The sequence below is a fragment of the Micromys minutus genome (genome assembly GCF_963924665.1).
Source record: "Micromys minutus genome assembly, chromosome: 1".
In the NCBI taxonomy this organism is placed as follows: Eukaryota; Metazoa; Chordata; class Mammalia; order Rodentia; family Muridae; genus Micromys; species Micromys minutus.
In genome coordinates this window covers 100011460-100034028 of record NC_137969.1, presented here as the reverse complement: position 1 = coordinate 100034028, position 22569 = coordinate 100011460, and the positions used below count along the sequence as shown (strand labels likewise).

At 49.0% G+C, this 22569-nt stretch overlaps 1 protein-coding gene across 1 annotated transcript; it reads right to left on the bottom strand.

Annotated features, from left to right (window-relative positions):
- Positions 1 to 1073: 1073 nt before the first annotated feature.
- On the bottom strand, positions 1074 to 19547 carry CLTB (clathrin light chain B). Its single transcript, XM_080940781.1, has 5 exons — positions 19265 to 19547; positions 14676 to 14722; positions 6505 to 6622; positions 6150 to 6261; positions 1074 to 1530 (listed from the first exon to the last, which is right to left on the bottom strand). Exons 1-5 carry the CDS (start codon positions 19449 to 19451, stop codon positions 1359 to 1361), a joined length of 636 nt encoding a protein of 211 aa, XP_080796907.1. The 5' UTR covers positions 19452 to 19547; the 3' UTR covers positions 1074 to 1358.
- Between the last annotated feature and the right edge of the window lie 3022 nt (positions 19548 to 22569).

Genomic DNA, 22569 nt, shown 5'->3' with positions numbered 1-22569 from the left:
AAAATACAGTCTTTAAGGTGAGCTTTACTCCAGTTTTATTTATGAGTGCTCTTGCTTTCTCTCTGCATGTACACTGGCACACCAGAAGAGGACATCAGATCCCATTACAGATGGTTGTGAGCCACCACGTGGTGCTGGGAATTGAACTCAGTCCCTCTGGAAGAGCAGCCAGTGCTCTTAATCTCTGAACCATTTGTCCAAGCCCCTTGTATCCATATTTTAAAAAAAACAAAACAAAACTGGAGACACAAGTCATACATGGAGAGAAGATGAAAGTAGACAGCCATATGAAGGTGGAGGCAAAACTGGAGAGCTGTATCTGCAAACCAAGGAAAGGCACAGGTCCTGCCTGAGCATCTCCAGGGTCATGGCTTGGTCGATCCCAGATTTAACAATTGATTTCTGATGCTCTGAGGCAGCCAGTTTTTTTTTTTTTTTTTTTTTTTTTTTTTTTTTGTACTTTAATGGCAGTCTTAGGGAACTAATACTGTAGGCAGTTACCCAAATCTTTTCAAACACACTGTGTTGTTCATAATGGCTTAAAGGTCCTGTTTTACTGCCTCTGATGAAAGGGAAGATGGTGTGGTCACTGTTGCTTATCCTATGTCTGTGGGGGAGGTGGGGAGATAGCTGAAGATGGAGGCACATCTGCAGCAGGCCTGCACATCTTAGAGAGTCCTCGACACCCTCGAGGAAGAAGGTTTGGCAGATGCTGTGCTTCTTACTAAGGCCTAGTTACAACCTTAGAGCATGTTGTTCTCACTTCCTTTCTACACAAAAGCTAGTTCTGTTTTGGGAGCCTTAGTTTTCTCAGCTATATATGAGGATGGCAGAGTCCCTATCTTCAGACTTGTTAAAGAATCACAGAGAGCAAGGTTGCAGATCTATCGTATTGAAATTTGCCTTTTGTCTTTGAGAGTAGACACAGGTTGGGGGTTCCTGCTTCCAACTGCAGCTCTTGGGTTTCCAAGAGTACAGCCTTAACCATTTAGGGACATGAAGCTAAGAAAGTTCTAAGCACAAACAGCCCCGACACCAGTTGTGGCTTCCAGAGAAATGAGAATACTAATAAATAAGTGTAAAAAGAGTTAACACACCCTTTAAACCAAGAAAAATACATCAAGAGGGACAGTCACTATCAAGTGAACTGACAGGAGTCATGAGGGGCTGGAACAGGGGGCCAGGAAGAAGGGGGGGTGAAAGGGGTGAAGGGTCCCACTTCCCAGCTCCCAGAGACTCAAAGGAACATAACAGGCTGTGTGTGGCAGCTGCCAGAGGAAGTTCCACCCTGGCTGAAGCAGCTGCTCCTCTGCCCCAGCAAGGCCCATATGCTTTGTGGCCATTCTTATGACAGGCACCTAGCGGGACAGCGGTGTCTGCTTCAGGGACATGAGCACCGAGCGCAGGCGGGACACGTCTTTGCACTGCTTGCTGCTCTTGGGATTGAAGTCACACAGCTGGGCTACCTTCTCCCACTCTGTGCCTGGGGTCTCCTCCTTGGATTCTTTCACAAAAGCCTCTTCAGATGCCCTAAAGGTGGAAAGAGGACAGGTTTTCATAGTTGTCTTTTCCTGAATCACAATGTCCCACACCCATTAAATCTGTGGTGTGCAGACTGCTCTGGGACATTAGCCAGAAGTCTCCCCATCCCTGTGCCCTATGACTTCAGCCACTAGGAACAGCCTTGACATAAGAACCCTAGGCCTAAGTATGAAAGTCATCTAGACTCAGGACTTTTGGACTTTCTGTCACCTCTTCCTGAGAGGCTTTCTTATTGGCTCATGGCCTATTGCTTTTTGTTTGAGCTTGTGATTTACTATATAGCCCAAGCTGGTCTTGAACTCTTGAGCTCCAGAGACCTTGTCTCAGCCTCCCCAGTTCTGAAATCACGTGTACCCCTGCACCTGACTAGCTTGTTGCTTGTCATTTAGTTCCCAGAGTAGAGAGGTGTTACCTCCTCAGAAAAGCCTTCCAAGTGTGGATATTCTATGTTCATTCACTCCCTACCTACCTCCTTTTGGTTTGGTTTTTTGTTTAAAACATAGCTAGGGTTGACCTTGAACTCCGGATGGAGCTGAGATTACAGGTGTGCTATCATACCTGGATCACTCAGTAGATACATAAAGGCCATGAACTCTATGTATCTCTTCTTTTTATTTTCATTACTAGGGATTGAAGGAACCTAGGCCTCAGACACAATGTACCCATTCTCAATCTACCCCTGAGCTATGTCTCCAACTCTACCTCACGTATTTTCAGTACCTCCAAGACCCTGACCAAGAGAGGACACTGACTAACTGCCTAATCAACTTGGTAATGGATGTGGAATTTTCCACATCTCAAGCATATCTGACTACAGAAACCTTCTGAGCCCAGAACAGTTCTGTCTGGATGGAGCCATAGCTCAGGAAAGGTTCTATTGGAAGCTTTGTTTCAATTGGAATCATATTAGGATAAAATTGGGGTTGTTTCTTCTTCAGGAGTCTGCTTTGATGGTACTGGGTCCTGGGTATTTCTGTCTGTGTGTATGCCAGGCAAGAACTCAACCACACTTCAGAATTTTTGGTTGACAGTTTTGAAAGCCACTGACTTAGAGTGTCCAGCCATAAATGGGACATCTATAACACAAACCAGGGTTCAGTGACCATGGTGGAAAAGGAGCAGAAAGATTTTCAAGAGGCAGAGGTCAGGAAGGATGGAGGGAAGCAGCATCTTCTGGACTTGACAGGATGTTTGTATTGTGAACACACGGTAGCTGTGCTTACCTGCACAGGATCAAACCGGCCAACAGTCTGTAGGATGGAGGGAAAGCCAGTTTTCTTTAAGGATATGGTTCCTGATTGGTCTACACTGAGGAGTTTGTGAACAGCACAAATTGGACTCGGTTATTTGGGAGGGGGGAAAAGGGATCCAACATTGGGGAGCAGTTGGGAGGTGGGTCAGAGAGTGATCCCACTGTGCTGCATCCTAGAACTGGCCTGGGCTCAACGATGGGACCCTCCATCATGAACTTGCCTTTCTGTTGTGCGCTTGGCCAACCTGTGAAGTGAGAAGCATGGCTTCCACTCTTCCAGGCCTGTGTGGCCTTAGCATCAGTGTGGTAACAGGTCTGTGCTGTGAGGGTTAGACAGTGAGTGTGGATGAAGGGCTTTAATCCTTGCAGCTGCCTGTCAGGGTCAAGAGGTTCCCCCCCCCCTTCTGTCTTTACTGCTGATCAGTGCCCAAAATCATGGGCATCATCATGGAGCGTGTTCAAAACAGCCTGAGCCTCACCTCAGTCCTACGGAACCAGAATCTGCTTTGCTCAAGCTCCCTTGGCACTGCGTAGGCAGGTGAAGGCTGAGAAGTCTTGAGTCCAATTCTTTCTCCTTCAGAGCCTCCTTTCGTTCTCTGGACCATTTCCTTGGGCCCAATAGGAGCACTGAACACAGTAGCACCTACACCTGCCAGATAGCCCTCTCCCGTGTTAGATGTCTCCATGGCTGCTGACTGCCTTGAAGGCCAAATCTAAGCTCCTCAGCTTGACACAAAGAGTCCTGCTCCCAAGTGGAGGCCTCTCAGCTTCAGCTACCATCGGTTCCTACAAACCCAGCCCTTCAGTTTCCAAGCCCCTGCCCCAGCTGCTGCTCCCATCTACAATATCCTTGTCAACCGTTGCTACCCAGCAAACTCATTTTTAACTCTTAAGGTGTAACTGAGGGTCACGAGTCTCTGAAGCATGAAGCATGTTTCCCAGCAGAGAGCACGGCTTCCAGAGTTTATGACGTATTCAAACCCACGAGCAACTTGCAGCGGGAGGGCTACCTGTCTCTTCTCTACTTTCAACCAGTGACAGGCAAAGGATAAGGATAAGGACCAGCAGGGTACCAGTCAGATGGGAGGAGGGGGCGGGTGGAAGGAAAAGAAGGCTGCATCCCGCTGCGCCCTGAGTGTGTTAAGAGAGGGTGGGGGCAGAGGGCAGTAGAGGCTGCAGTAGTGTTCAGCAAAGCCCTGTTCCTGCAGGACCAGTAAGGTAAGGTGTGAAGTGAGGAACCGTATACTCAGAAATCACTGTCTTCCCTGGGACTCCCCCAGTGCTGCTGACTGTTACACTGCCTGTCACCTGGGCTCATGCCCAAGTCAGTGCACTTAGGGGTGGGGCAAGGGTAGACTTCTAAAGACACATTGTGTATGCCTTCAGCAAGCTGTGCTTGGTGTCTGTTCAAAAAAAGTCCCAGTCATCTCACCCCCCCTCCCCAAGAGGCTTCTTAGGGAGAAGGCTGCCCTGTTCTTTGCCCCTTCCATGTGAGATGCATTCCTTCCTTCACCCCAACTTGGGAACTCTAATGGGCAAAGTCCCCTTCAGTGTTCCATCAGGGCAGATTTGGAAGGCTGGAAGGCACGGGCTGGTACCCCCACCAGTCCTGGAGCTCGCCTCCTGCTCTGGCCATCGGTCTGAGCCTAACCACATTCATTTATACCACACAGACAAAAGACTCTGAAAAACCGCTGGGCTGCCCTCCGCAGCTGCCCCTGCAGAAAGCAATGGAGGCACGTACACATAGCCAATGGTGTCAGCATCTGGCTGCTGGTAGAACGCTTTGTCAGCGATCCTTGAAGAAAAACGTTAGGAGAAGGAGTTAGGTGGGGGAAGACAGACAGCAAGACAGGCAGGCACAGGGTTAAAGAGAAAGAGAAACAGTGTGTTAGTACCTCCAAGAGGAGACATATTAGGAAGTACAATTTAAAACGAACAGCTACCCACAAGAGAGTGGGGAAGCCTGAACCACTGATGGCTCCCACTCTGTTCAGTGAAGTCTCTTCCCAAAACCAGTCCCCCTATGTTTTAATTCCCTGTAGGCCAACACACCACATCCTCCCTTTCCTACCACTATGTTCCCAGGTCTAGAATGTTCTACCTTATATCAGCCCTTCTTTCCTGATGAACCACAGTCACCCCCCCAAAGACAGGTTTCTAGCCCAGTGGTTCTCAACCTTCCCAATGCTATCACCCCATAATACAGTTGCTCATGTTATAGTGTCCCCCAACCACAAAATTATTTTCATTGCTGCTTCAAAACTGTAATTTTGCTACTGTTATGAATTGTAATGCAGGATATCTGATATGTGGCCCTTGGGGTCAAAACCCTTGGGGTCAAAACCCACAGGTTGAGAACCACTGCTCTAGACAATGGTTCTTCTCCAGCATACACATTGCTTCTTTGCTTCTATGGTCTTCACCTACAGGGCCCCAAGGGAGGCAAGTTTGGCTCTATGCATGTGATTCTCTCTGAACTCTGAGGATACAAGAGAGTCCTCATCTGACAGCCAAACCCAGCTTAGCATGCAGAAGTTTGATTGTCTTTCCCTTCGGGGAAGACCTTGTATCTTGAAGGGCACAGCATCGGAAGCAGGAGAACATCCATTTCCGTGTTCTCTAGTTTGCACCTGTGCCCCACCCTGCTTGTGTTTGCAGGATCAGCTGCTCCCACGGCAATCCCTGTGGCTTCCATAGGACTGGCCCCCGTAGCAACCCGATGAATAGGACTTTCACCCTGGCTGGCTCCCAAGGCAACTCTGGCAGGAGCCACTAGATACTTGCTATTTTCACCAAGCTTGCCTAGATCGTGGGGCAGAGGCCTGACACTGCCGTTCTCAGATGGGCACATGACCAGTGGTAGAGCCAGAACAGAAGGAAGCAGAGCTGAGTGGCAGGGAGCGTGGACACTGACTGACGTCACTTAGGCCCCAATGCCACCGTCCTGGCCTTTTCATCCACACAGGCCACTAGTGTCCTTTCATGCCTTAGTCATACTGGGTTGAAATACTGTCATTTGTCATTTCTGAATACTCAGGCTGACTCTTCACTCTCTGCCAGGCCTGTGCCCTCTCTGAGTTCCCCATAGAAGGCTCAGGGCCCTGGAGAGTCTAGTTACACTCCACGCCTCGGCACCCATTCTACTTCCTCTCAGACGTGGGGCTGAGGAGTGGATATGCTATCAGAAACCCTAGGGCTCCAGCAGCAGCTGCACCCCACCATCGCACCCATGGCTCCCTTCATCTTCTCAGAGATGCCCTTATGTGCTTATGATTCCCTTTGTGTTCTTGTTATGCCCCCTGGCTTCCCTCAGCCTCCTTAGCTCCCCTCAGATCCCCTGGCCCTCACTCACCTGTTGTTGATCTTGTTCTTCTCAACCTGCTCGCTTTGGCGCTGGTTCCACTCCTCCAGGTCTTTCTTGGCCTTCTCCCGCCACTCCTGTTCGGTCACCTTCGAGGCAGCATCTGTGAGCCCCACGGGAGAATGAGCATAGCAGCTTTGCAGTGGAGAACAGCCACCCTGTCTGCTCCACCCCTGGTCCTAGCCAGCAGCCCCCGGCTCTGCACTGGGACCCAACCTCAGCTACACGGGCCTACCTTGGATGCCTAACCAAGATTCCAAGGTTCCCTCACTCTGCCCCACCCCCACCTGGCACATGCCAGAAGCCATTTTCTACTGGAGTCACTCTCCCCCATGTGTGCCCTCACCCAACTCCTGCAGCCTTTTCTTCTGCTCCTCTCTCCACTTCCGGATGCTCTCAGGTTCCTGAGTCAACCGATCCGCCTGGGCAATCGCAGCATAGCCATCGGCAGGCCCGTTAGCCTCCTACAACAAAAGCACAGTGTTCCTGGCCCATCGTGCTTGCCCTGCTGTTTATGCTTTTCTTACTGGTACCAAGGTAAGCCCTCAAACCAGGACACCCAGACAGCAGCAGGCAACCTTAACTCACACCAGCATCCAGCCCCTGGTGGCTACACCCTACCTTTACACTCTGTGTTCCCTTCTACCAGCAACACTGCTCCCCATGTGGCCTCCGACTGCTCAACCTCTCAGGGCCTGACTACCATCCCAGCCAATTCCTTTACACTCCCTCCGTAAGATAGAATAAACTATAATTCTCCCATAGGACTGATACGATAATGAGATGAGCTTTAAAACTAAACTCGGGGCTGAACAGAAGGCTCTTGCTCATGATTAAGAGCACTTGCTGCTCTTGCAGAGAACCCTAGTTCAGTTCCAAGCACAATCATAATGGCTCACAACCATCTGCAATTCCAGTTCCAGGGAACCATGTACCTGCTTCTGGCCTCTGTAGGCATTTGCATGTAGGTGGTATGCATACATACATGCAAGCAAGACACTCATACACATAAAATAAACCTTAAAAAAAACATAACTGCCATGTCTTACACACAATGCTTGTGTGCCTTGTGCTATCATCATTAAAATCTGGTATAGTTCTGTCACATGATAAAACTTACACAATAGGACCTCATTACTAATGTCTTCATTTGTCAATCAGAGTGTCACCTTTGTGACAGCAGGGCCTTGTCTGGTGTTTCCTTGTTACAGTGCACATAGGAGACAACAGATTTTTTTCCAAGTGAACATGCAGCCCAGCAACAGGCAAAACAACCATGACTAAAACTCTGTCATGACCAGTTGGAAGTAGCACTCAGGAAGTAGAGGCAGGTGGATCTCCATGAGTTCAAGGCCAGCCTGGTCTACAGATCAAGATCCAGGACAGCCAGGGCTACACAGAGAAACCCTGTCATGAAAAACCAGAACAGGGCTGGGGAGATGGCTCAGCGGTTAAAAGCACTGACTGCTCTTCCAGAGGTCCTGAGTTCAAATCGCAGCAACCATATGGTGGCTCACAACCATCTGTAATGAGATCTGATGCCCTCTTCTGGTGCGTCTGAAGACATCAATAGTGTACTCATATAAATGTAATAAATAAATCTTTTTAAAAAAGAAAGAAAGAAAGAAAAACCAGAACAAAGTCAAACTTGCTATGACAGTGAGGCATGGAACAGCTAGAGAGAAGGCTCAGCAGTAAACAACATGGCTGTTTTTCCAGAGAACCCAGCTTTGCTTCGCAGTGCCCACATGGCAGCTCACAATGATCTGTAGCTCCAGTTCCACAGGATCTGGAGTGTAGGCTCCAGGCATATCTTGCTGTGGTAGTTTAAATATGAATGCCCCCATATTTGCATATATTTAAATACTTGGTCCTCAGTTGGTAGAACTGTTTGGAAAGGATTAGGAGGTGTGGCTTTGTTGGAGGAGCTGTGTCAAGGGGAGGAGGGTTGTCTTGGAGGTTTCAGAAGCCCATCCCAATGCCAGTTAGCTCTGTCTTGTGCTAGTGGGTCAGGTAGCTCTCTCTGCTACTGTTCAAGCACCATGCCTGCCTGCTGCCTGCTCACTGCCATGATGGTCATGGACTCTGGCCCTTTAAAACTGTAAGCCCCAAATAAACTCTTTCCTCTCTAAGTTGCCTTGGTCATGGTGTCTGAATCACTAAAATAGAAAAGTACACTTTAGAGACAGGCAAAATATTTTGACACATAAAATAATAAAACTTTGCTGTAGTAAATTTGGACTCTAAAGCCATACAATCCCATTGTTGAAGCTGCAAAGATGTGTGTACGTTTTCCTCATGGAAAATGGGATTCATAATAAGATGGAATCTCAGACCTGATGCTGGGATTTGACGCAGAACATTTGTAAGGTATTTATTTCTTCATGTGCCTCACATAGCCCATGTTGGCCCAGAACTTGCTCTGTATCTGAAGGTAACCTTGAACTTCTAATTAACCTGCCTCCACCTCCAGAATGCAGCAACCAGGTCACTACGCCAGGGTTCTGTCCTGTTGTACTCCATCCCATTGATGGAATCCACCGTGCATGCTTAGAAAACAACTCTTGCAACCGAGCTACATTCTCAACTCTGTAAGACAGAGGAGTACCTGCCACAGGATGACTGATAAGCCCTGTGGGTGGGATTAGAATTATCATCCTTTTTCTTTAATCATATTTCTTAATTTGTGTTTGTCAGAGAGGACCTGACTGTGGGAGTCAGAGGACAACTTGAGGGGATGGGTTCTCTCCTTTCACCCTGCAGGTTCTGGGGCTGAACTCAGGTCTTCAGGCTTGGCAACAAGTATCTTCACTGCCTTTTCATCTCACCAGCCCACTGCCACCAGCTCTCACTCCCTTTGGACAGAAGCAGCATCGAGGCCAAGAAAGATGAACAGACGTGGTGGGTGGGTTCAGCTCTGCTGACAGAGTTGAAAGAGCTTGAGACAGAAATGTAAGGGGGTTGTGCACTTGGGTCATTGTGAATGGGACTGTGGGTCCTGCTACCACGCCTGACATTTTTACTTTGCCCTCCACGTTCCTGTGGGCACAGACCCTATAGGACTTCTACTGCAGTGAGCCCTGCTTCCTTCCTCCAGCCTCTGAAATCTTCGCCATAGGCATGTCCACTATGGGATCCACCTCCTCCCAGGACGTTCCAGACCCTTACATTCCAGGTTCCTCCATCCTAGCACCCCCTGTCAGTCTTCTCTACCTCTGCTATCTACCCCAAGCTCCCAGAGGGTAGGGCAGGATAGTTTCATGACAATTCCCTGTGCCCCCAGATCATGGTTCCCTAAGCTCCTTTAGGCATTTGCCCAGCTGACAGTGCTGCTGTTTAATGTATTTTCCCCCACAGGACAATGTCTGGAGTCAGCCCTCTGTCCCACTATCCTGAGCATAAAATGGGTGCACAGTGAGCTGTGTCTAAATGAGACAAGACAAGACCCCAGAGCTAGCAGCATCTGGTTGTGGAGAGGAACTTGGTAGGCAGTTCTGTGAAGCAACAGGGCTCCATGTCAGGTGGATGAGCAGTTAGGACAGAGCCAGCTCTGGACCACATGCCGTCACTGGCCACAATAACCCACGCATATGGACAAGAGGTGTGGCTCAGTGGTAAAGTGCTTGCCTAGCATGTGTGAAGCCCTGGATTCAATCCCCACTTGCAAAATAAAATGACCCGTACAAAGCATAACTTTTAAAAGGTCCCAAAAGCCAGACATAGTGGCACATCCCTTTATTACCAGCACTCAGGAGGCAGAGGCAGGTGGATGGATCCATGAGTCCTTTCAGCCTGGTCTACAGAGTGAGTTCCAGATAGCTAGAGCTCTTCCCCTCAGATCTACGACCTCCATCTTCCCTGCTCTTTCTCTAACTTGGTCCAGTGCTCTGAGCAAGGTCTCCCCCACCCCACCATATGACCATCGTGCATTCGTTTTCTTAGTACTAGAGAATGACTCAGGTCCACAGAGTGAGACCCCCCCAGTCACCCCCTCCCACTCTCTCTTTTTTTTATTTTCAAACTACATATATCTATTTTATGTGCATACACATGCCACAGTATAAGTATGGAGATCAGAGGACACCTTGCAGGAATCAGTTCTCTGCTTCTGCCAGGTAGGTCCCAGGGACCAAACTTAGTCCTCAAGACTGAGGACAAGTGCCTTCTGAAAAGCCATATTGCTACTTCTCCCTTCCTCCCTTTCTGTGCCTTTGGGAAACTCTTAGGTACAGAGGTGCTAACAGATGTAGGAGGAAGGGGAGGGAAGAGGCGCCAGAGCAGCATCTCTGGGCAGGCTCCCTAAGCCTAAGCCTGACAAGTTAGGATTCCAGAGCACTTGCTAGTAAACGGATGTCTTTGATCTTTACAATTCTGCTCAGAAGGTTTTATTGCCCTTGTTTTATAGGTAAGGAGACTCTAGGTCCAAAGTGCCCGTCACCCTTGGCAAGCCAGTGACAGAGCTAGGTTCACACTGAATAGCTGGGTGTGAACATCCCTGCCACAGAACAGCTAACAGGAACACTGCATAATTTCTACACTGCCCTTGTCTCCTGGATTGGTCCTCTTGCCTCCCATCAGCCCTCTGGTGGGGACTGAATCCAGGGCCTTAGGCATGATAGACAAACACTACCACCCAGCCACACTCCCAGGCCCCAGCCTGGCTGCTGCTAAGTGACCTCAAAATTAAAGACTTGTTCCTTCAGGGTCCCTACCCCTCCCCGTTCCCCCTTCCCAACCTCTCCCCTGCCTCCAAGCCACTCCTAAGCTCACTGCACACATCAGTAATATATAAGGCTTTCGGGGTTTCAGAGTGCTTTTCCCAACAACCCCATGGGAATAACAGGGCAGGGCCTTGAATTTCCATTTTACAAAAGAGAACTGAGGTTCAGAAAGGTTATTAATTCAAGGTCAAACAGCAGGGAAAAGCCAGAAAAGGAAGCCTCGGGGTTTCCTCTACTGCCTGGGGTCTGGATAAGAAGCCTGGGCCGCCCTTGGAGGATTCCACTACACACCCAGGGCACCTGAGCCCAGGTTCCACAGCACCTCCCACCCCTGGAAGTAGGCGTGGATTGATCCAGGCCCAGGGTATAAAGTCTACCTAAGCTGAGACCACCTCTTACACCGCATGAGAGGCTGCTGATAGGGTATGCTTGGGAGTTACATTAGGCAATCCTATCCCTGTGTCTGTGTCCTTTTGGGGCTTTCCTGACACATCCCTCTATGCAGCCGACTACATAGGGCCTCGGGATGAACAACTGTCTTACCATCTGTCCTTACACATACGGTTCCCTCCGCCAGGGCTAGCCATGCCTCCCTAGACGGCCTTGAAACCCACTTCCTGTACCACCTCCCTGCTGGGCTTTCAGCTCCTATGCAACTAGAACAGCTATTAAATCTCTTTGAACAAAATGGGGATAATAAAAGAAACTGCTAATGGGTGTTGGGAGGATTAAGTAGGTTAATCCCAGTAAAGCCCTCAAAAAAAATACAAAAAGAACTCAAGCTGTTAGTTTGTTTTTTTCTTTTTTCTTTTTTTCTTTTTCTTTTTCTTTTTAAGGGCCTCAAGATAAAAATGTGCCCCATGCTAGCCTTGAACTTATGACCCACCTGTCTCAGCATTACCCTCAAATCCAAGCCCCTGGGATATACTGATTTCTTCCCAGGTTTTCTGGGCCTTCCCAGAATTCCATTAGAAATAAACTCTGGGGACAAACACTCCATTGGCTTTGCCTTCCCATCCACCTCCGCATCACAGGCCTGGCACCCAAAGAGCTCGAGTTGAGAAATGAACGAACAAACAGCTAGTTAGAAAACTAGGGGAGGGCCCAGGAAAGGTGCTGGACATTGTATCAGTGAGGCCTGGCTAACAGTGCCTGTTCTGCCACACTGGTTGGTGATGGCTGTAGAGAAAAAAAATCCCTTCCCTAGGCAACCCTGGTTTCAATGTGAAACGAGAGCATCCTGCTCAAGGCATCTAATAAGGCTCACATAACGAATGCAACAGTCCTAAGATCTCCTCACAGCCTCCATGTCAAAAAACATGACTACTGAGGCTCACTGTTACCAGGTACTTAGGGCCCTCACTACCAGACAGCTGAACACAGCAGGGTTGCTGGCAGGCAGGTCCTGAGAAATACCTCACTGGCTTTTCTCCAGGTTGCTTTGGATTTATTTTTCTGCCCATGACAGTAAGCATTAGGGGCTACACTGAGGTTCCTTGTCCAGGTCTATTTGAGCCTTCTAGGTAGGAGATGGGGTCACTTCCAGAAGGTTTAGCAGCCCAGGGCTATAGTGGATATACTAGTGGCCAAAGAAGTACTCAGAACTCCTCTAAAGTGTCACTGAGGAAAGGGCTGGCCAGGTATGTCCAGGAGCAAAAAACAAGAGGCCACAGGCAGGCTGACCTCCACCATGCTAAACTCCATCGCTGGTATATCCGCCTTCAGGATTGAGCAGCTCAAGCTAAGCTGGGCTGAGCTGTAGATTCCTCTAAGTCGCTCACAGGAGAAGAGATATAAAGGGAGTGGGGGTGGAAAGGAGATGAGTTCTGCAAGGTTCCTCCAGCCCTGTCCCTGTTGCCCAAGTAGCCAAAGGAGCTGAAATGGGTACCACTAGGCTTATTCTCAGGCTATGCTGGAGATGAGGTTTGTAGTTGGTCACTCACCTAGTGCACTAGACAAAAACTGAGACATAGGCTCTACCCGGGGTTCTGCTGGGTTTGCACAGGCCAAGGTTCTTATACCTGAAAGTGTGTGCCACTCCCGCTCACTGTGCTTATCCTACAGATAGTTTTCTGGGCCCAACAGCAGAGCAAAGCACAGTTCAGAGTGTACGTGGGGCACACAGGAAGGAGCTTTGCTGCTAAGCCAAATAAACTATCCCTTCTGTGACCTTCCTTTGCCCAGGAGAATTTTCCAGGGCAGCAGGGGTGTGGTGTGATTTGCAGATCAACATGCCTTGGGGCATTGCGATAGCAGAAACTAAGAATTACTCCTGAGACTCCACTTTTCTATCCCCTAATGGACAGTGATGCTGAAGGAGGCAGCAAATGACCAGCAGAGCCAGGGCCAGGAGAGCCGGGGCCAGCAGAGCCAGGGCCAGGAGAGCCGGGCCCAGCAGAGCCAGGCCCAGGAGAGCCAGGCCCAGGAGAGCCAAATCCTTCAAGTGAGGGAAAGTCCATCTGTGAATTTCTTCAATATCTGTTGAAATCTCAAGCTTCTCCCCAATTGAAAAGCAAGAGTGTGTCCCCCAGAATATTCTAGATGCTCTTGCAGTTCCAAATGCTGCTCCAGCATATTCACTGCAGAACAAGAGACCTTTTGAGTCATTAAGGTCTTTGTGGGTGTTCCTGGAGCCCAGAAACAGCCTGACCAAAGTCCTAACAGTATAAGAACACCTCCTCCTTAGCTCTGTAATTCTCAACTGGACAAGAAGCTTCCAGGGTCCTAGGGAGAGACTTTTCTAACTCATTGTTGACTCATTTTCCAGAAATGGGGCTGGGCCAGTTTTCCTGTGTTAGGACGAGCCCATCCCACTTACATAAGAAAGTATTGTTTATTCTCCCAGGATCCAAGAGGCCAACTCCTCCACAGGGTGGGGCTCAGATCCGGAAGCTTCAGGTCCCAACATCAATCAGCCTCTTACCTGCTCCAGTTGAGAATTAAAGTTCACATAGTAGAGACTCAGCCCCACTTAGGAGTCCGGGGTTCTCCGTACACACTAGGTGGGGTTTGGGGATATCATTGGCATGTGCGCTCTCTTGGTGTGTTTTTTTTTTTTTTTTTTTTTGTTCTGTTTTTGTGGTCCTAGGGGGTTTAACTCAGAGCTTCTCCACTGAGCCCCATCCGCAGACGGTCTTTAACTAGCACACCCTCTGCCCTCCCATCCACACTGAACCACAGCCCCAGTGGTGGAAAGAGCAAGCAAGCCTCTTACTCTCAGGGTCAACTGCTGTTATCAATCAGAATGCCTTTTCCAGATATTCTGTGCAAACACTTAAAAAAAATAAAATAAAATAAAAGTGATGGTATATCATCCATCCCGCAAGTTGCTTTAAAAAGGGCACGTGTGCCTATGGGGACAGGAAGCTTGATAGCCCTTTGGAACAGTCGATCTAGGCGCCCAGTTCTGGACATGTAGATTATTTCTACTTTGTCTGCTGTGACAACCCATCCTGCAGAGACTCTGGGGAGAACCCTTTCCCAATCACTTGCTGAGGGGAAATTCCACATGGAATCTCCTGATCAAAGAGCTTACCCAGCTAAATTACCCACGCATGTGGGAGATGGCCAGTCAGTCAGCCTCCCACCAGAGGCACCTGCCCAGGCACACAGCTCCGTTCCCCTCCACCCCACGCCACTCCTTCCTGCAGCCAGAGGACAACCTGACCCCAGCCACTCCTCAGTCAGTCTGTGTCCTGCCCCCCCCCCACACACACAACAAGGAAACAGTCAATGTAGCAAAGGTGGTGATCCCAAAACAAAGTACGGAGCCTGAGACAGTCTAGCCAATGCTTACCTGAAACACATCTCCATTGACTGTAGTCCCCATGTCCTCTGAACCAGCTGGAAAGAATAAGGAGACAGTATCACCCACAGTCCAGCTTACAAACACTGAATGGCCCTGTTTTGGCCTCTGGAGCCAACCTGTGCATACATCCATGTATGCACGGAGACTGATACCACTCCCCCCCCCCCCCAGATATAATGGATATATAAACAACAAGGCTCAGGCCATTACTGTTCCCACGTGCACTCACTGTCATACCTAAGATTTGCCACAGCCCTATGATGAAACTCTTAGTGACCCATTTTACAGATTCTCAAGTGGAGGCCCAGAAGGCTACCATGATTGCTCCAGATACCTGGCAGTGCCCTGTTCCTTACCTACCCAAAGTTAAGCGTGGAGCTGAGACCTGGTAAGTAGACAGGGGTACTGTGAGCTTAGGGAGAGGCCACTGGGGATGAGGAAGAGAGGGGTCTGTGTCTCTGCATGTCCTGCTGGAACCTTGAGCAACTGCTCTGCCTGGGCAAGCAGGACTCACAGCTCCCCCTGGGCAACACTTGGCCTATTTTTCCTCTCTGTGCCCCTCCCAGGATTTCATTTTGTTTGACACTGTGACTCCTCACAATCTCTTTATCCACAAGCCAGTTGTAGTTTCTGCTGCGACAGTGACCAACCCTCACGGTTGCCTTCCACTTACTCTTACCCAGCCCAGCCTGTGCCCTCACCATCTCAAACCCACACCCCCGCTTCGTCCTGCTAGTGGCAAACAAGAACACCATGGCTGCAGCCACACCCATGCATGGGCCTGAGCCTCTCTACAAGTTCAGTCACTAGATGCTGAATAAACAAATTAATTTTTAAAATAGATTGTTCTAGAAACATGATTCTTTTTATTCATTCATTTATTTATATGAGTACATTGTAGCTGTCTTCAGACACACCAGAAATGGGCATCAGATCCCATTACAGTTGGTTGTGAGGCACCATGTGGTTGCTGGGAATTGAACTCAGGACCTGTGGAAAAGCAGTCAGTGTGCTCTTAACCACTGAGCCATCTCTCCAGCCCAAATTAATTTTTTAAATGGTGTGCAAGTTACCTCCTACAGGAAACCTTTGCCTGCTTCCTCTATTTCCCTAAAGAAAGGCCTCGTCTCTGGGGTACACCGGAACACTACACAGGGTGTCCTACTCTCTTGTTCATGACTTGGTATACCCCAGGGGCATGTATTCCTTATCAGACTCTGGGTGCATATTTTTCCCCCAGCTCATGGCTCCTGCATAAAACGAATGAGCAGAGACAGTTGGTCAAATGAGGGTTGAACTGTTCTTTGGGGCTCACTCTAGTTGGCAAGGCCTCTCTGAAACGGTCATGCCTCCTAGCTGTGAGTCACAGCAGGCCTTATGTGGTCTCTACAGACAATTGGTCCTGTATGGGACAGACTGGCCTCTGAGGAGCAACAGTACTTTTGGCCTAAGCCTGACAGGATTGAAGGGGCCTACCCAAAGGCTGGAGAGATGTCTCAGTGGCTGAGAGCACTGCTCTTCCAGAGCTCCTGAGTTCAATTCCCAGCAACCACATGGTGGCTCACAACCATCTGTAATAAGATCTGATGCTCTCTTCTGGTGTGACTGAAGACAGCTATGATATACTCATAAATGAAATAAATTAAAAAGAAAGTAAGAAGGGCTTACCCAGCCTCATTGTCAATCTCCTGTCATTGGTATAAATTATAACTTATTTACCATAAAACAGAGATTAATCCTGATCCACTCTGACGGCTCTCACCTCACCCCCTCCAGTAGGGTTTTTACAGTACAGGTGGCCTGCTTCTTAAATGAGTGATCCTAAAAGGGTATGAGCATCTTCTACAGAGGGGCTTCTTCTGGGGCATCTTCTCTACCTAGCCTTACCTCACCAGGGTCCATCCCTGATGCTATGTACCTATAGGAACAGCCTTTTGGGAACGCTGTTCCCCCTCCCCTTAACCTGATCTGCCTCCAGCAAGGCCATGTGGATTTCCCCGTTGCCCACCCAGGCCTCCAGAAAAATAGAGCATTGTCAGCCTCTTTGGCACTGCATACACACCTACTCTTGGAATTACCAGCGTGTATCCCACGGGGCTCTTGAACATTTAGGATTCTGACTCTACAACGGAGCCTGCAGAACAAATACCGCCAGGCAAATACAAGTCCCGAGGATAAGCTTTTTGGTGTGTGGCCTCCTTGGGAAAAAGGGCAGAGGACCCAGAACATTCTGGTGAGCTTACTGAGGCCAGCAGGGGCAACAGGATTACACAGAGGTGTCCCATAAGGCCCAGATTCTAGCCAAGAGCCTAGAGAACTGGGTGTGAAAGCGTAGAGCATTTGGGCACTGCCCAAGGCTGATGAATGGAAACAAAGTGTCCATGGCTCCCGCTGCAGATCTGCCCAGACAGAAGGCTCAGTGGGGTTCCTGTCCAGGCCTATGCCAGATGCAGCTTACCCCAGGCCCCCCAAGAGCCAGCCGCAATGAAGCAGCATTGAACTCCGCACAAGAACTGCCATCAGAAGACCTCGTCATCTAAGGGAGGTGACTCAGAAGTGTGCATTTGTGGCTGCTGTTAAAACCAGCTTCTTGCCAGCTCCCAGAAGGCCCAGCGGTTCACCTCAGACCACCCAGATTCCTACTATTCCCTGCGACCCAGAGGAGGATAGGTGCCTCTCACTGTCTAGGCTTAGGAAAATCAGCTCCCTTCTATTTGTACTAGAACACCCGTTAAGCTCCCCTCCTGTAGCACCTCCTTGTTCCCCAAACTGCCACTGAGAAGGGCAGTCAGGTACCTAAAGCATCAAACGTAGGAGTCCGGGAGTCTCTCAGAGGGTCACATCCCTGGAAGCTCCCCAAAGGATTATCACCACCATCTACCTCTCAGATATCTCCTGTCTAGGGCCAGTCAGTGACCTACCCACCCAGACTGTAAGTCCCTAGGGAAGACAACTTGCAAACTCCCAGGCAGTGCAGCATCCTCAGCCCCAACTGCATCTGTCTTTCTCCTGAGTTTCTGACAATCCTAATGAGGGAAAAGACTGTTTCTCAAGGGGTAACTGTGGACAACTGGGTTCCATACAGGGACCTGGGTAGCTTCCCTGGGACAATGAAGGGCCTGTGCTGAGGGACTGAGAGCTGCTATTTCAGACCTGCGTGGCTAGCTTGGTTAGGCCCCCTGCTTCTCGCTGCCAATCATCCCCTAAGAAGACCAACACAGTTGGCCTTTGAAAGAACATAGCTAGGTGCCTGACATCAGACCTCAAGGCTGTGTGACCTTAAGCAAGACATTCAAATTCCAAGTTTTTTGATTTTTAATTATTATTACTATTTACATTTTATTTGGGCGTGTTCGTGTGTGGTGCACACACATGTAATGTGAGGTCAGAGGACAATTTGTGGGCCTGAGTTCTCTCTACCACCTGGGTTCCAGGACCAGAGCTCAGGTGTCATCGGGCCGGGCTGATTTACCTTTACCTAACAAGCCGTCCTGATAACCCCTCAAACTCCAGTTTCTTGTATGTTACAAAAGGCTAATGACATTTCTATGTCAGAGTTCATTCAACTGCTCAGCCACAGACTTCGTTCTGTGTCCCCAGCAGGGATGGCAACACAGCAAAATGTTGAATGAAAGAAAGATGAACCCTCTTACACACACACACACACACACACACACACACACACACAACTAAGAAACAAGATCTATTAGGGTGCAACCAGGAAGGTCCATATTTTTTTATATTTTAAATATATTTATAAGAAATTGTTCCTTGGAACAGAAGTATCGATGATAAACATAACAATGCAGGACACGGTCCCGAACCCTTATGTCGGAAGCCATCAACAGAGGTCCTGGGACACCTTTGTAAATCCACTAAACAAACAGGAAAGGCACAGCTCATGGCCATTTGTGCCCCAGTCCAGACTTACAGTCGGGGCCCATGAAAGACTGTGGTCTAGACAGGAAGAACTGAACGTCCAACAGAAGGGGTTTTAATTCTTGATTGCTACTTCCTAGTTGTTTTAATAGTGTGCCCTGTGAAGCCAGTTCTGAAATGGGTTCAGTAGGGTGTATGAAATTATTATATGTAATTAACATTGTCTCCTGCACTGCTGCAGGACGACAGGTGGTCCCCAAGGAAGAGCTTCGAGTTCTTGGAGGGAGCGCAACCCTGCTTCCCTGCAGAATGAACGCTAAGCCCTGAGTCAGGAGGACTGTGTCTGTCCCACACCTGTACCACTTAGCTAGGACACCCGGAGAGTCTCAGAACGGAGCAGTGGGAGGGTTCCAGAGCCAGACGGTGGAGGAGCTGGCCTGGGGATGAAATGTCATGATTAAATTCCTGTCCCCAGAGTCAGCAGATCCAGCCTCAGCGCAGACTCCAACTCATTTCCCGGCTCCTCCCTCCTTTCCCAGGCCTCACGCATACACACAGCCCCCCGGGGTACCCTGGGTCACCCTGGATAGCAGGGCTTGGACTACTGCAGGGACTCAGGCCGGGTCTGATCCAGACTGGGCCTACCGACCCCGGTGGTGGCCTCAGCACCCCCATTCCAGGCCGCTGCGCTGACTCACCCCCGCTCGCGAGTCCTGGCTGCGCAGAGGCCACCTGGCTGGCGGCAGGTGCCCCGAAACCCGGGTCATTCTCGATGCCAGCAATCTCGCTCTCCTGCTGGGCCAGGAAGGCAGCGGCCGGGTCCTCCTCCGCGGCCTCGGCGGCCCCGCTCTCCGACGACGAGAAGAAGCCGAAGTCCTCAGCCATCTTCCCCGCGTGGCTGCTGTCACCTCCCGCCCGCGCCCGCGGCCCGCACTTCCCGTCACCCGCCCGGCTTGCCTGTCACTGCGGCTGCAGCGGCGGCGGGAGGAGTCGCGGCGGGAATGTGGTGACGTCAGCGGCCGAGGGCGGGGTCCACGGGACTGGGGTATCGCCCAGCCCTCGGTTCGAGCCCCTGCAGCCCACCTCCAGCCTCGCCAGCTCCGGAGCGAGTAAACCTCGCCGAGCTGACGCCGGCTCCGTTCACGGAAAAGTTTCTGGAAAAGCCGATTTTATGAGCTGCGTGATACGAGCGTCCTTTTCCTGAGTGGGAGGAGGGAGCTGAGGCTGGGAAAAGCTTGAGTGCAGAGCCTTGTTCTCCGCCCCAGGACTGTGTGTAGCATCCCGCCGCCGCCCTATCTGTGTTGATGATCCCCTGAAATCAGGGACGGTTCCTCTTTCTCTGTGTCTGGTGACACTGATGTTCATGAAAGGAACTGGCTGATTGTTTTGTCTCTGGACTTGAGCTCTCTCTTTAGTCACATTAAAGTAACACCTAGTTAGGTTCACGTTGACTACTCAGTACAGCTGGAGCCCGTTTTCTCCACAGTAATTGCCATTTTCTTTGGTAATTATGTATTGAGCCATGCCTCAAACTCTGATTGCAATCGTTTTCGCTTTTTTTTTTTTTTTTTTTTTTTTTAATGTAGTGTCTCTGACCTTGAATTCTTGGATAGTTAAGGCTGGCTTCCAACTAGTGACTTTTTTTTTTTTAATAGAGTATCTTTTTTTGGGGTGGTGTTTTGTTTTTCTCTTTCTTTTTTTTTTTTAAGATTTATTTTATTTTATGTATGTGAGCACACTGTAGCTGTCTTTAGACACACCAAAAGAAGGTGTCAGATTCCATTACAGATGCTTGTGAGCCACCATGTGGTTACTGGGAATTGAACTCAGGAGTCAGTGCTCTTAACCACTGAGCCATCTCTCCAGCCCCTCATCCTCTAGTTCTTACACTCTTTCCTCCTCCTCTTCTGCAATGTTCCCTGGCCCTTGGCTGGTGATGCTAACACAGGCATCCCAGGTGGAGCTGGTCACATATCAGCCACTTAAAATTCTCAGCACTTTGAGTAGTTACAAGTCTGCACCAACAAATAGCCACTGCAGAGAGAAGATTCTCTGGCCAAGGTTGAGCGCAACACTAACTCATAGGTATAAACATGAATATTTAGAAGGCAACCTTAGTAAATTTCCTCTAGAGTCAGTGACCTAGGGAACCAAAATGTTGGTGTCTAGTTTACACTACTAGGTAGGAATGTAGCTGGTCTTTGCTACTTTATGGGTTCTTCTTTTTCCCACCCTTTATCTCTTGCCCTTGGTCCACCACCTATCACTAGATAGGAGAGAAAGAAGAATAGAAGGGGGGGGGGGATCTGAATCTAATTTCTTTGTTCATGTTTCTTCTTTGAACATCCTCCCTGAATGACCAGCATTCACCTACCCCACCTATGGGGCCCTAGCATATTTATATACCCTCTGAAAAGGTCCCAGAGTTCCAAACATCACACAATTGTAGAAACTATCTGCATCTGGCAAAACCATACCTCTGCTAGAGCACCAGGCAAATCATAGTCAGTTACTGTGGACAATCCAAAGCAGCCCCGTATCACCACACCTGGGATTAAAATGAAAATATAGTCTTAAAATATTTATGTTTTATTATCCTTAAAATAATGTTGTTTAAAAATTAATTAAAAAAAAAAACAAAGTTACAGACTTCTCGTATAGTGAATTCTGTACTGTGGAGCAGCCTCAAATCCAATCCAAGAGCAATTGGTTACCCCATGATGTTCACGCCGCCACTACTACACCAGTGAGAACTTTGGGTTTCTGAGTCAGGGTCTCACTATGCAGCTCTGGCTGGCCTTGAGCCTGCTGCATAGACCAGGCTGGCCTCAAACTCACAGAGATCCATCTGATTCTGCTTCATGCATGCTTTTTATTATTATTTTTATATTACATATGTGTATGTATGTGTGTCGGTGTGTGGGTAAATGCATAGATGTGAAGGTGCCTACAGAGGCCAGAGGTGTAAGATACTATTTGTCTAGATACATAGTAGCTAGAGTTACAGGAGTAGCTAGAGTTAGTTACAGGAGGACATCAGATGTGGGTGCTGAGAACTGAATTCAGGTCTCCTGCAAGAGTAGCATGTTCTCTTAACTACTGTCTTTCCAGCCTCAGTGGGATGCCTGGCAAGTCAATATTATACCAGGAAATATGCCTACAGGGATGCTATTGATGTCTTTTCCATCCCAGCAGCCTGAACAGCACCCTCTACCTCCACAAAAGCTCTGTGCCCTTGAGCATAACTACCAGCTAGATGAAGAAAGGAGGCACAGGATCACCAGAAAGGCTTCTTGTGCCCTTTCTCAATCGGCAGCTATTTCAGCCCACTCCCAGGACACCAGAACTCCTCTTTCTGTAACTAGGGAGTGCTTTCTTCGTCAACCCATCCCTGCCATTTTTATTTTTAAAAGAGCCATGTATTTGGCCTGGAGAGATGGCTCAGCAGTTAAGAGCAGTCACTGCTTTCTCGGATGGCCTAGGATCAGTTCCCAGCATCTGCATCAGATGGCTCACAACTCCAATTTCAGGAGATCTAATGTCCTTTTCTGGTCTCCATGAACATGTATATGGTACACATACAGACAGGCACATACACTCACATAAATAATTCTTTTAGTATAAAGACTTGTTTTATGTGGATTGGTGTTTTGCCTCATGGATTGTGACCCTCCCCCTAGCCTGCACAGACATTTCAGACCTTGTTTACCACCTCAGCCTTGAGCCTGGAGAGCTACATCAGCCTTATAGGTCTAAAACAGATACATCTGTGATGGACCACAGCTGCTAATAGCACCTTACTGAGCAATAGAAACCTAAGTGATAGGCCACCTGCTATTACTCTACCCCTCAAATTGTGGGCTGGGCTTCGTAGGTTTTTTTTTTTCCCCTTTATATATGCTCGTTGGTAATCATTAAACTTTGAGCCTTGATCAGCACAGTTGTCTTGGCTCCTGATAGCTTTTCATACAGGCATGGGCTTTGAGACCCTCACCCTAGCTGC

What these genes read in the sequence shown, in the direction of transcription:
- CLTB (XM_080940781.1), bottom strand. Translation starts at nt 19,451, where the DNA reads ATGGCTGAGGACTTCGGCTTCTTCTCGTCGTCGGAGAGCGGGGCCGCC. An exon ending in TCAATGGAGATGTGTTTCAG is followed by an intron (nt 6,623 to 14,675) that starts GTAAGCATTGGC and finishes CTTTTGTTGTAG; the next exon opens with GAGGCTAACGGGCCTGCCGA. An exon ending in GAAAAGGCTGCAGGAGTTGG is followed by an intron (nt 6,262 to 6,504) that starts GTGAGGGCACAC and finishes TGGGGCTCACAG; the next exon opens with ATGCTGCCTCGAAGGTGACC.